At 29.4% G+C, this 13,613-nt stretch overlaps 3 protein-coding genes across 4 annotated transcripts; 2 read left to right on the top strand and 1 right to left on the bottom strand.

Annotated features, from left to right (window-relative positions):
• Positions 1–520: 520 nt before the first annotated feature.
• LOC125850386 (tetraspanin-8-like) lies at positions 521–3,204 on the bottom strand. The gene is made up of 2 exons (XM_049530241.1): positions 2,625–3,204; positions 521–936 (listed from the first exon to the last, which is right to left on the bottom strand). The coding sequence occupies exons 1-2, from the start codon at positions 3,120–3,122 to the stop codon at positions 634–636; spliced, it is 801 nt and encodes a 266-aa protein (XP_049386198.1). The 5' UTR covers positions 3,123–3,204; the 3' UTR covers positions 521–633.
• A 5,253-nt stretch (positions 3,205–8,457) lies between these two features.
• On the top strand, positions 8,458–10,692 carry LOC125850362 (GDSL esterase/lipase At2g30220-like). The gene is made up of 3 exons (XM_049530214.1): positions 8,458–9,084; positions 9,724–9,979; positions 10,488–10,692. Exons 1-3 carry the CDS (start codon positions 8,458–8,460, stop codon positions 10,682–10,684), a joined length of 1,080 nt encoding a protein of 359 aa, XP_049386171.1. The 3' UTR covers positions 10,685–10,692.
• Positions 10,693–11,426: 734 nt separating this feature from the next.
• LOC125850355 (uncharacterized) lies at positions 11,427–12,198 on the top strand. Of its 2 annotated transcripts, XM_049530207.1 has the most exons (2): positions 11,427–11,823; positions 11,899–12,198. In XM_049530207.1, the coding sequence occupies exons 1-2, from the start codon at positions 11,550–11,552 to the stop codon at positions 11,952–11,954; spliced, it is 330 nt and encodes a 109-aa protein (XP_049386164.1). In that variant the 5' UTR covers positions 11,427–11,549; the 3' UTR covers positions 11,955–12,198. The 2 variants fall into 2 exon arrangements, with proteins under 2 accessions (XP_049386164.1, XP_049386163.1); XM_049530206.1 differs by having other exon boundaries at positions 11,434–12,198.
• The last annotated feature ends 1,415 nt before the right edge of the window (positions 12,199–13,613 follow it).

Genomic DNA, 13,613 nt, shown 5'->3' with positions numbered 1-13,613 from the left:
AACTTATATTTTCTGCAATACTTCTCCATTCATCCAATATTTTGCTAATTTTGGAGACAAGTCCAGCTATTGCCATAAGTTTTCATTCGGCTATTAAATAGTTAAGTTAATCACATCAATTTGGTGCGATTAACTTAACTATTTAATAGACGAATGAAAATCTCTAGCAATAGCTGGATTGACTCCAAAACTGGTAAAACATTGAATGAATAGTTGAAGTCTCAATTCACTCTATTCCATATGTCATCAATGAGTATTCGATATCTCTTGCTAGTTCCTCTTCATTTAGCGCGGTATTTGTCATTCCAGTTACAGCATACATGATAAGCGTGCTATAACAGGAATGACAAATTTATGTCTAAACCACATTGCTAGTGTCTTAACTGTCTAAATCCGACTTGAAGCTCTTACCTTACCAACAAGCAACAAGCCAAGAGCTGATGGCAGTTGTTAAATGAAAAACAATCATTTGCTCAACGAACTCGTGTATTAATAGGAATCAACTAGTCCAACAGAACTAGAACAAATAGTACCCCTCTGTACATTCAAGATCATGGCAACATACTAAATAGTCTTAATACTCCATATAATACGCAACAAGAGTCTGATGAACTGATCAAACGGGCAGTACTCTTAAGGGTAACGCTTATATGAATCATGACGCCTATTGTTTCTAAAAGCACAACATCCAACAGAGTAAACAAGAATGAGGAAAACAAGGAATATGATATTGAGTATAGCCACCCTTTTCCAGTCACTCTTGATATTGTCTAATAGCCCGGCTTTGCAGGATTCACAGGTGTAACACAACACATTCGGATCGTTGCTCCATAGGTTACAGTCAGGATTGGTGAAGGATGAGGTTGAACTCTTGGTCCAGTTAGTCGCGCTCACGTAGGTGAAGTTGCAGTCGTTTGATGGTTTGCAGCAACCAGACTGCAAGAATAAACATGTCGTAAACACAATGGGACATACACAATCAAGAAGATATCAACTAAGGTTTTGTAGGACGCGTTTACATCAAGCCAATGAATACATAAGACGTGTCTTTCATACACGTTTATTACTTGATCTTGGTTAAGTGATTATATGTTTAAAAAAAATCGTTTTAATCACCGCGTGTTGAGAATGATTTAGCATAATATCTTTAGTGAATCAACCTTAGAAGTGAATTTCAGAAAAAAACTAAGTTATGTACACTTTCAACTTGATCCAAAAATATGCAATGAAGTTTATACATAGAACCAAAACAAGAGTAGTTAGTAGACATGGTTCATCAACAGTAGTGCACAGGATGAGGAGATGCACGGATATCCCAGCACGGAGGTGTGAGCGAGGTTGGCTTTAGACGGATTCAGGAGAGATAGAGATAGACCGAAAAAGTATTGGAGAAATGAGATTGGACAGGATATGACACAGTTGCAGCTCATCGAAGACGTGGCTTTAGATAAAAAGGCGTGAAGGGCATGGATTATGGTAAAAGGGTAGTAGATATGACTTATGAGTGCGTCCATACTATAGTAGGTAGGAGTCAAATCTACGTGCACTTTACCGAGACTACACTTACTTAATGCAGCTGAAAAAACCTCAACTTGTTTCTATAGAACAGAGTCAAAATCTTAAAGCTTTCAACTCTTTATAAAGTACACCAGAAAAACTCATACAGAGTGTAATTACTAGTAAAAAGTATATATGTATCATTCATTGTCAACCAAGAATGTTTTCACTTTTTTTCAAAGTTAAAACTGTATGAAATAGAATGAAGGGTTAGGGTTCTTGCAGAAAGAAGGATAAATCAGGCCCTTAGTGGTCGTTCTTATCTTATCACGCCACACATAGAGACATAGGTAAATTGATTTGGGAAGACAGGAAAACAACATCCATCGTTTAAATTTTTGAGTAGCTAACGTTAAAACAGAATAGGTCATCATAACTCCGACAAACACATTTGGCTATGAAAATTCGAAATTTCAGAATCTTCAAGAATTTGAAAAACAACAAAAAAGTGTTTTCATTTCAAATTACTCCCAAAAACTCAAAAATAACTCCAATTTGTATTCACAAATAAACACAAATTTTCAAAAAACATTTTTTAACTTTGAAAACAAAAGCTACTTTTTTCTTAAAATTTCATAATGAAACATAACCAAAAAGCGAAAAAACCCCCTTTACATGACCAACCTCCAAAAAATCAACATTTGACCATGAAAATTCGAAATTTCAGAATTTTCAAGAATTTAAAAAACAACAAAAAAGTAAACTCACTCCAAATTACTCACAAAAAGCCCCTTTACATGACCAACCTCCAAAAAAATCAACATATGCCCACAAAAATTTGAAATTTCAAAATTTTCAAGAATTTAAAAAAACAATAAAAAAAAGTAAATTCACTCTAAATCTCTCATAGAAAATAAAAAACAACTTCAATCTGTATTCATAGTCAAACACAACTCCACCAATTCACACGCACAAAAAAAAGAAATTCACTTTGAAAACAAAAACTACTTCTAAAAGATTTCACAACAAAACATGATCAAACATGAAAAAAAAACTCCTTTACATGACCAACCAAGCATACCAAACATCGATAAAAAAAAAATATGCAAGTAACAAAAATTATGTACCTGAAGAGCAGATAGATGTTTTTTGTAAAAATCTTCAACTTTATTATCCCCATCATCCATCAATGTTTTGCATATTTTACTATCCTGCAAACAACTCTCAATTTTACCCCAATGATTATTAACTCTTTTTTGTAACCAATTAGAATAATCACCAAGCCTATATTCTTTATACCCTCTACCAGATAAAACTTGACCAGCCCCTTTATTAGTAACAACAAATGCAAAAATTGTAAAACAAAAAATTAAAATAATTAATAAAAACATAATAACAAGATAAATCCATAAAAAACATGAAACTCTACAACATGAACCAATTAAACCAGCTAATGAAATTAACATAACAAAAATTCCAAGTGCTATGATTGGTTTTTCAAGAAATCTTTCACATTCTGTATTTGCTTGTTTTGATAACCAAATTCCTCCACCTATAATTGGAATTGAAATAATAAATGTTATTATGTTAACAATTCCTACTAAATTGTTACTCAAACGCAACATTTTGATTTTTGATTTTTTTTTGGATTAGAAATTGAAGAATTTTATTATGAGAAAAAGTTGAAGAGGTGTATACATATATTTATGGAGTTTTTGGCGTAGAAAGAAAAAAATAATGGATAATACGTCATAAAATAGAAAAAGAACAAGTCCAACTTTTTATTTTATTTTATTTTTAAAAATATCTTGTAAATTTGATTTTTCCACTTGCCAATATAAAAAAAATGAAAAACAATTTGATTTCTCTTCCTGTTTTTTTTTTCCTATTCGGTATGCTATATTCAGGGCGTGCAGAACTAGCAAGGATCAAGGGAGTATCATTCGATGAAAAATTACACGTATAAATTATCTCTTGTGTGTTTATTTTTTATATTTTAAATCGCTTTAATAAAAATACGGATTCCACCACTAAGTGAGTCTTGGATAATTCAAATTCGCCTTATTTAAGGTGGATTAAAGAAAAAAATTGATACTCCTTTTGTCTCTAATTACTTGTCCGCTTTTTCTTTTATAGTTGTCCATAATTACTTGTCCATTTTGACAAATCAAGAAAGGATAAATTTTTTTTATCTATTATACCCTCAATTAAATGACTAATTACTTTGAAAAATGCATAACTTTTAATCCACTTCATAATTAATAGAGGTAAAATGGTAAACTCACTATGTCATTAATTAATTTCTTAATAGATGTGTCAATTCAAAAATGAACAAGTAATTAGGGACAGAGAGAGTATTTTACTAGGATTATTTTTCCACAATAAAGTTATTTAAAAACCATGATAGATGATTGCATCGAGGTCAAATTAATAATTTCATTCATGAAATAAACTACAATATCAACTTGCAGCAAATGGATCTACAGTATTATATACATATCCGTATGATATTGACCCAATCTATACAATTATGACTTAGATAATACGTAGTGATAATCATGATTCATGGGATTACTTAAAAAGATTTAGAAGTAATTATATGAAAATATGAAATTTTAATTATTTAAAACATGATACTCTTTAGTATATTGAATCTTATATTCATTAAGTTTAATCAAGTCAAATAAAAACTTTTTAAAAATGAAAAGGAGGTGGTTAGAGGACTCGATCCCCAAATTCAAAACTTCTAATTAAGGAATGAGTAGATTTATATTACATAAATTATATATTACTCATCGTATATTTTTTTTTCCTTCTCAATATAGCTTTTCTGAATTGTTTGTAAAGGTTTGATAAGTCAAAAAAAAAAAAGGTCGAACTTATGTCCTCTTATCTAATTTTGACTATTTCTTTTTCCACTAAAAAATTGTAAACCAAGAGATGAACTAATTTTAAGGATAAAAAAAAATAATTAATAGTAACGTTTGGTAATGCTTTATTGTTGTAATAGTAATACTCTTAAACGTGCTCTTTAACATGGTCTCATTTAATATTTGTCTTTCAACTTTAAATCTACCTAAATAGACACGCAAACTTGAATAAAACTGAACAACTATACGATAGATGGAAAAGGAAAGATAGATAAAGGAAGACCAAACATTTCATTTTCTGAAAGAATATTATTGCACATTGAATTCGTCCAAAGGGTAGTTGTGTTTGATTAGGAGAGGGAGAACATTTCGTTTTTAATTTTTCCTTTTTCTTTTTCCGATTAAATATATCTAATCTTCAATTAATATAAACCTATGATTTTAATCTCTCATATTAATATAAATGTGTGAACGTTGCACATTGTATCTACTCATCCCTCTAGTCATAAGTTATTAATAATTCAAGATAAAATAGACGAAATATCTTTAAAACAAAGTTATTTGGGATAAAGAAAATTTTATTAAAAAGGATTGTGGAAGTAGTCAAGTTGTCATTTGATCAAATTAGAGGAATACATCAATGTCAACCATAAATTAAATTAAATGTACAAATATTATTTTCTATTCTTCTATCGGTTTCACAACTCTTCAATGTATTGGTCCCAAAAAAATCATGCATTGTAGACATTAAAATAGGATGACAAAAAATTAAGCTAATTTGACTATCACTAAACAATGGAGTACTCCATTTCCTAATAAGATTCCTTGCACACTACTAAATAATTACAGAGTCAGAATTTTCACTAAGAGAGTGAGTTCAAAATACGAATAAACAAAATATATATAAAAAAAAATCAACAGAGATTCAACATCTACTATATATATAGAAAAAAAAAACTATATATACAGAAAAAGTAATTTTTATCATGTATAATCAATATAATTTATCGTCAAAAGAGGTTCAGAGTAACCCCTCAAGTCTCAACTTTACTTGATTCCGCCCCACAGTACTAGTATTTATTTTGATCGAGTTAGGTAAATGAAACTTCGAGGAGTACAAGATCGAGATGTTAAATTAGGATAAATCGAGTCTCTTAGATGTTTTTAAAAATCTATAGAGATAATGTGAAGTCATCCCTATTTTGATGCCTAGAAGCTTTTATACAACGTTGGACATTACACACACTACAAATAATGAAACTTTTACGAGTACGTAGGAAATAATGTGAAGTCACCCCTATTTCGTTGTTCAGAAAGAAACCGTTATTCTTACATCAACCTTTGTGTTGCATTGGAGTTGTACAAATTTCCTTATGTAGTGCCAAAAACACTTGATCAGACCTTCCACCTCCAGAAATTTCTTGAAAAAAAACAAGAGTTATAATTTGTCTATTATGAATGGAAGAGCTAAGACCAATTCCCTAGAGAAAGTAAACAAGAATCTCTTTGACCATTTAATTTAATTTAAAGAATAAGAAACAACTTTATAGAAAATGACACTCACAAAAAAATTATATAGGTGAGACTAGAAAGGTATCATGATTAATTAGCCCAAATAAAATATATATAACTAAGCTAGCGTTTGATCATACTTTTTGAATTAAATTTAAAAAATTGTCTTCTAATATATATTTGATCATAAAATTTTATCAGAATTTAAAAAATTGATTTTCATATATTTTCAGTTCCCAGAAAATAACTCTGATCAGTTTTTGGGAATTCCATCTTAAAACTTAAAAAATATTCTGATCAGTAAAATACATGTTTCAAACACAACTTCAAATTTCAAAAACTACAACTTAAAGATCTTAAATTTTCAAGTTACAACTTCAAAATCTATGTCAAATGAGTAGGGGCGTAGGCACATGTATGTCTTAATTGGACGCCCTTCGTCGTAAAAAAATATCGCATATACAAATAAAATGATACACGAAATGATTAAATAACATATTTTGGATACCCTTGACATAATAGGTTGTTATAGCCTAGTAGTTTTAGATGTCTTGAACGTGTGTTTAGACATCTTTAATGAGTCAGTGCTCGTGTGTTCAAATCTCACTTACAACAATTTTTCCCCTTTTTTAAAAAGAGCTTTTGTTGTTTAATTTTTGGATCCTCTTCGTGAAAATCTCACTTACAACATTTTTTTCCTTTTTTAAAAAGAGCTTTTGTTGTATAATTTTTGGACCCTCTTCGTGAAAATTTTTTCATTTTTAGAAAGAGCTTTTATTGTATAATTTTTGGACCCTCTTTGTGAAATTTCTTGTTCCGCCATCGTTGAGATGAGAGCAAAGAATCGTTATACTTTCTACCAATAAAAAAAGAGAATACATGAGTTCTATTAAATAAATGAACAAACTGAACGAGAGTATATATAGTCATTAGCTTGATTTATCTAAAAAATTAAATCAAATATATGGTTAGTGAATTTGCCAAAGTTATAAATGAGGATATATAGCCATTAGCTTGATTATTGTTAGCAATCTTGTAGTGTATTTGACGTCTAGTTTTCAAGTATTGGGCTTTTTTTTAGAAATAATGTTAATTATGGGCCTTGGCTCTTTTGGATCGTATAAAATGGAGGCCCAAATGATGTCACTGCATAATGTTCAAATCTTATCATTTTAGTTTTCAATTGAGTTGATATTCTCTATATTTGAGCTTTATTCTCTTAAAATTTGATGATAGTGTTAATCATCTTTTTTTATCAGAACAATATCTATGAATAAATTTAAAAAAATTGCCGCACATATATAATATATATGGATATTGTATAATAGTAAATAATTGTATATATATAATATATAACTATATCAGAGATGTCTATACATTCATAATTTCATATACACTTATATAATATTTAAACAAGCAATTCATCTTTCCAACAAACTGATTCTTTTTTCTCTTCTTTTTTCAATCTCGACTAGCTCAAATCTTCTATAAACAATCCTAAAATTTCAAACAGAGCAATAATATTTTTTTGTATAAATTACCAGAGATAAAACCCTAATACACGTGTATTTCTCCGCGAAGGAGTATTTCTAAGTGACGGTGTAAAATTGCATTTATGTAAGACATAGACTATAATCTTCTATAAAACATCCCAAAATTTCGTATGGAACTCTAATCTTTTTATCCCTATTTTTGGTGTTGAGATTCCAATTCTAGTTAAGAAAGGCCACCATCGTCAAATAGTCACTTGGGCTTAAGATAATTGGACTATTTTAGGGTAAGGAATTTGCTGGAATGATCAATTTGTCGAATTTATCTTTTTTTTTAAAAATAAATAATAATCAATAAATAAATAAAAAGTTTAACTTATGTATAAATAAAGTATTGTTTACATTATCAAATCACCCAAATATAATATATAGAATTGTAATTATAAAGATACTTAGATAGTTTACATGCTATAATCTATAAAAATGACCTACTGAAATAAAATCTCTTTAATACATCGTCAGTGAATATTAGTTAAATTCACAACTATCGAGCAAATGTGAAAATGTCGATAGATAAAAAAAAAACAAAAAATGTGTAAAGAAATGCCAAAATTTGCCACATAAAATTAGAGAAGCAAAGGCAGTTTTCACACTGAAAATAGTCGATATTTTTCCTTTTTATCAAGTTTCAAGATTTTATTCAGAATTTTAGAAGCTAGCTAGCACATCGTGTATGGCCTAGGATTCTCAAAAAATATGAGGTAGCAACATACAAAATTATAAATATATTCTTTTGAAACAAATAAAATAAATAGATAGATATTTGCAACAATATAGGTACAAATATATTTATCCTGGATAAAACAGTACAGTCCAATCATATCTTGATCTCTTCGTAATTATCCCAATAGTTTATTTACTACCTATATGAGCCAGAGAGGTTTAGAGTAAAGTAAACTCTAAGAACCCTAACTGAAACTGAACTCATCTTGCAGACTCCTACGAAAACTCGACGTCTACTATCTTACAAGTATAAAAATGCATATTCCTAGCGTTAAACTTCAATTTTTTTTTTTTGGCATCACAAAATGGCTTTAAGAACTTGCTTCTTCTTTTTCACGATATTATGTTATTGTAACATTATAATAACTAGCCATGCCAATAATAATATTCCAAAATTCACATCCATTTTAGTATTTGGTGATTCATCAGTTGACACTGGAAATAACAACCATATTGACACTATAGCTAAAGGCAATCATTTACCATATGGTCAAGATTTCACAAACCATATCCCAACAGGAAGATTTTCTAATGGAAAATTAGTGCCAGACATGTTGTCAATTTCATTAGGTCTCAAAAAAAATGGTGTTCCTCCCTATTTACAACGCGATTTGTCGAAAAACGACTTGATTACTGGAGTTTGTTTTGCATCTGGTGGAACAGGATATGATGAATTAACTAGTACAATATCTGGAGTAATTTCTATGAAGGAAGAGTTAGAATATTTCAAGGAATATTTGAGTAAAATTAAAGATATTGTTGGAGGAAATAGTAGTGAAGTTGAAAGAATAGTGAATGGTGCTTTGGTTATTGTTAGTGCTGGTACTAATGATTTGATATTTAATTTTTATGATTTACCTAATAGAAGACTTCAATTCAGCTTGAGTGGCTACCAAGATTTTCTACTTGACAAAGTCCAAAGTTTTATCAAGGTTAATACTACTTACTTTAACCTATTGTTCATTCGTAGCTAAATCAAATTTTTGTTGTTTCTTTTTGAAATTTTGTCGATCACTTATTATATATACTTTGTAGGTATATAGTTTAAAGTGAATAATTGATCTCACACATCATGTTAAAATATTTTCGTAGTGTATCAATTGATATAAGAGTCAATAGTTCATCAGAATGAATATGGTGTTGGTGAAGTGATAGTATGGGTCTTAGTTTACTACATTTGTCCATAGGTTGGAGATATATACACAAAAATATAGCTATTGATTGACTTATATATAAATTAATTTAAAAAAATTGTCAAACTTATTTAAAAATTTAAAATTGTTTGAAAAAAGAAACTTTTATTTAATGAATTATACATTCATCATATCCATCACTCTTTACTATGCATATTCGTGAGCCTCTTAGCTTTTCTAGTTAACTTCTAATGTCACTCTAGTCCATTTTTGTCCCTTTGCATACGATGGCGTAGTCATATATATCTCAGGATGGTGGTCAGAATTCGTAAATTATTTTTTATACATATATATTAAATCTATGATACTCTTAACGAGATTTTTGAATTCGTCACTATTTTTAATAATTCTAACTTGTGATATTTTTAATTTTTTCAGGAATTATACTATCTTGGATGTCGTAATATTATAGTAAATGGATTGCCACCAATTGGCTGTCTTCCAATGCAAATTACAGCAAAATCTCCATTTTTTAGAAGTTGCATAAATGATGAGAATTTGGATGCTCAAATTTATAATGAAAAGCTTCAGGATTTGTTAATTCAATTACAATCACATCTTCCTGGAAGCAAAATATTATATGTAGACACATATAATTTTATATCAGGCCTTATCCACAATCCTCAACTACATGGTAAGTACTTTAAATTAAATTAATAATTAATAAGTTTTTAGTATATAACGCTAATTTGTTTTATTTTTCCTATTTTATGTGACACATTAACCTATTTTATTTATCTTAAATATATATAGTGGTACCCATCTATATTTAGCAATTTAAACATTTCATTATGAAATTTGAAAAAAGTAGTTTTTGTTTTCAAAGTGAAAAATGATACTGAAGATTGGATTTGTGTTTGACAATGAATATAAATTAGAGTTGTTTTTTACTTTATGTGAATAATTTGAAGCAAAAAAGTGAAAACACCTTTTTTGTTGTTTTTTGAATTCTGGCTAAACGTATTTTTTGAAGTTCAACTCTAAAAAAAGAAAAAATAATTCATGAAATGTAATGATATTGATGATAAGCATGTTTTGGACCATATTCTCAAAAATATATCTTTCTGTTTTAAACTTTGTGCCTAATAAAACTATATTTGAATATCTGAAAATATATTTTTGTGGTTAATAAATTGTATCAGGATTTGAGGAAACAAAGGTAGGGTGTTGTGGAAGTGGACTAATTGAAGCAGGACCTTTTTGCACCGAACTATCTTCCGTATGTCCAAATCCTTCACAATACATATTCTTTGATAGCATTCATCCAACTGAATCTACTTACTACAAGGCTACTCAATACTTGATCAAGCAACTCCTCCCTAAATTTGGAGAAAATTAGTACTCTTAAGTTAGCTATAATGTTAAATTTCTTTATTAATTTGTTTTTGATATTTCTTTATTAGTTTAGCTAGTGTTAAATTTCTTTATTAAATTGTTTTTTTATATTTCTTTATTAGTTTGTTGCAAAAACAGATCAAGTGATGCACCCACTTATATATATCTTGATGTTTAATTACTAGTTAAAAATGTGCATTTTATCGTACGTTCTAATATATACTTATCATCGTTCTTGTAAATTTCTTGTTTTGACATATGTTTATAGCTTTTTTATATGCTAGGGTTTTGGGTCCAAGTAATTCCTACGATTTTTTAAATTCTATTATATGGATGACTAATATTTAGTTGTTCCATTACAATTTTTGATGATTTCTTCGTTGTTACATGTGTCTCTTTTCTATCAATTCCTTATTCACATGTCTCTTCTTTTTGTGTGTTGTATTATTGTCCACCTTCAAAATTGTATTATTGTCCACCTTCAAAATGTATAATTAGTGTATTTTATAGCTATTCCACTATGGTAGTGGAATGGCCGGTACGTGGGTCGATACAATTTCATCATAATATGGCTATCATATGACAAGTCCAAAAAAAAATTCTTAAATTGCATGCTTTTAATTTCTCATCCACAAACTTTAGTCTAGCCCATTTTTAATAATGTACAATTGTCCCCCACTACCACTAATTTGTCATGTTTACCAACCAAATTGAAACCCTAGCATCTAAAACTATAAATAGCGTTACAAGTTATCATGTTTTACCACAACAAGAAATCAAGCATTACTTGCTAAATAGAGGAATAATACTTGCATAGAAATAATATTGGATTTTTTTTTAGTTTTGGTACTTTTATTAGTGTTTTAAGTATGGCTAGGGTTAAGGCTTTGGGCTTTCTTGCTTTGCTTGTTTTGTCAACTCTTGTTATGGTCTCAGAGGGTCGGGTGGCACGAAAGGATTTGGGCCTAGATTTGGGTGGTGGTGTAGGAGTGGGTGTCGGTGCTGGGGTAGGCTTGGGCTTAGGAGGTGGAAGTGGTTCAGGAGCCGGTGCAGGAGCAGGTTCAGGATCAGGCTCAGGGTCAAGATCAAGTTCTAGTTCAAGCTCAAGTTCAGGTTCAACTTCCTCAGGTAATGGTAATGCAGGTTCAGAAGCGGGCTCATACGCTGGATCAAGAGCTGGTTCTGGTTCTGGTAGCCGAGGTGGATCAAGCGAGGCAGGTTCAGAAGCAGGCTCATATGCTGGATCAAGAGCTGGTTCTGGTTCCGGTAATTAATGGTCCTAGATACGTAAGGATATCATGTAGCTATGGTGAAGGAGATGGTAACTAAATATTACATTAGAAAAAATAAATAATAGCTTATACTACTTTAATTTGAAATGAAAAATAAAATAAAGAATAGACTACATGAAGTCCTATATATAGTACGTAATGTGTACCTTGTTCTAGTAAATTTGTATTGTCGTCACTCGTGTATTAGCTTAAATAAATCGATGAATATAAGTATGGTTTGTGTTTATATATTCTTTCTTTTGCTAAAAGTTGTTATTTTATATCGATCAAGATATAGTGTTTGTAAATTTACGTGAACTTAACAGCTTCTGCCTAGACAACTATATGTATATAGTTTAACATAGACGTGGAGAATGTGCTGGATTGGTCAAAAAGACACTAATACGTAACTAATTTCAATTCATAACATGATCAACCTTAGCTTATGCTTAATCTTTCTTTTATTTAATTAGTTAAATAAATACCATGCCAACCATTGAAGATTGGGATCTCAATCCTTCATTATAAAAGAGATTGATTATACACATGACAACGAAATTATAATTAATTAATTAATTAATCAAGAGTGAATGTTCCATGGAACGCTCTAGAATATCCAAATGGATGGCCACCATAAATTAGTCATCTCATCAAATTAAAGAGTTGAATATAATAATTTTTACTTCAAAAATTGATGACATTGATTTTAAATTCTTGCTATGGAGTATTAGTTGAGGTATCTTGCTCCAATGGGAGATGGAAGGTATTCTGTGGAATTAGTTGAAGTGCTTGAAAACTGGTCCCGACACCTTGGCCATCATACCAATTTGTTAGTACTATCTTCGTCCACTTTTAGTTGTTATATTTTCCATTTTTAGAGTCAAACTATAAAACTTTGATTAATATTTTATGATGTATTTTTTCATCATATTGATATGCAAATTATTGCAATTTATAGTACTTTTCGTATAGTTTTTGAATATCTAATTTTTTTTAAATTTAAAATATCGAATTAATGTAATCTAATTTAACTTTGAAAATTAGTCAAACTGACTTTCGAAAAGCGTGACAAATAAAAATGAAGGGAGAGAGTACATAATAATTTATTAAATTATTATAGTTTGGACCTTCATAGAACTTTCTCTAAGCATAGTTATCAAGAAAAATTACAATAAATATTTTATTACGACGAGCAAGCTGCAAAATTAGCTTAATTAAAGCATGTACTTATCAAACTTAGTGTGCCTAGTATTATTTTATTTTTATAAATTATAAGAATGAGTGTACACAAACTTTCTAACGTGGTCCAACTATAGTAATGTCTCTTTAGCTGTATTATTATCTTTCCTAGGGAGAATAATATGAAATAATCATACATTATTTACTTCTTAAGTAAACATTTTACACCGTGGTCCAACTATAGTAGTAGTGTGTCAAGGGTATATTGGTTTCATATATTTTTTATGTATACATGTGCTAGTTAATCTATAATCTTTTTCCATTATAACTAAAATTTCCAAAAAAATAAATCCACCGAAATGTAAAACATTATTTAATAAAGGGTTGTTTGGTAGTTGATTTATATATGAATTATATGCATGTAGGCACTAAATTTTATATGAGTAATATTATGTTTGATAGCTAATTAGAAGGTAAGTTATT

This window comes from Solanum stenotomum, unplaced genomic scaffold (genome assembly GCF_019186545.1).
Source record: "Solanum stenotomum isolate F172 unplaced genomic scaffold, ASM1918654v1 scaffold16320, whole genome shotgun sequence".
Taxonomy (NCBI): Eukaryota; Viridiplantae; Streptophyta; class Magnoliopsida; order Solanales; family Solanaceae; genus Solanum; species Solanum stenotomum.
The sequence above is the reverse complement of the archived record's forward strand: the minus strand, read 5'-3'. Positions and strand labels throughout refer to the sequence as shown.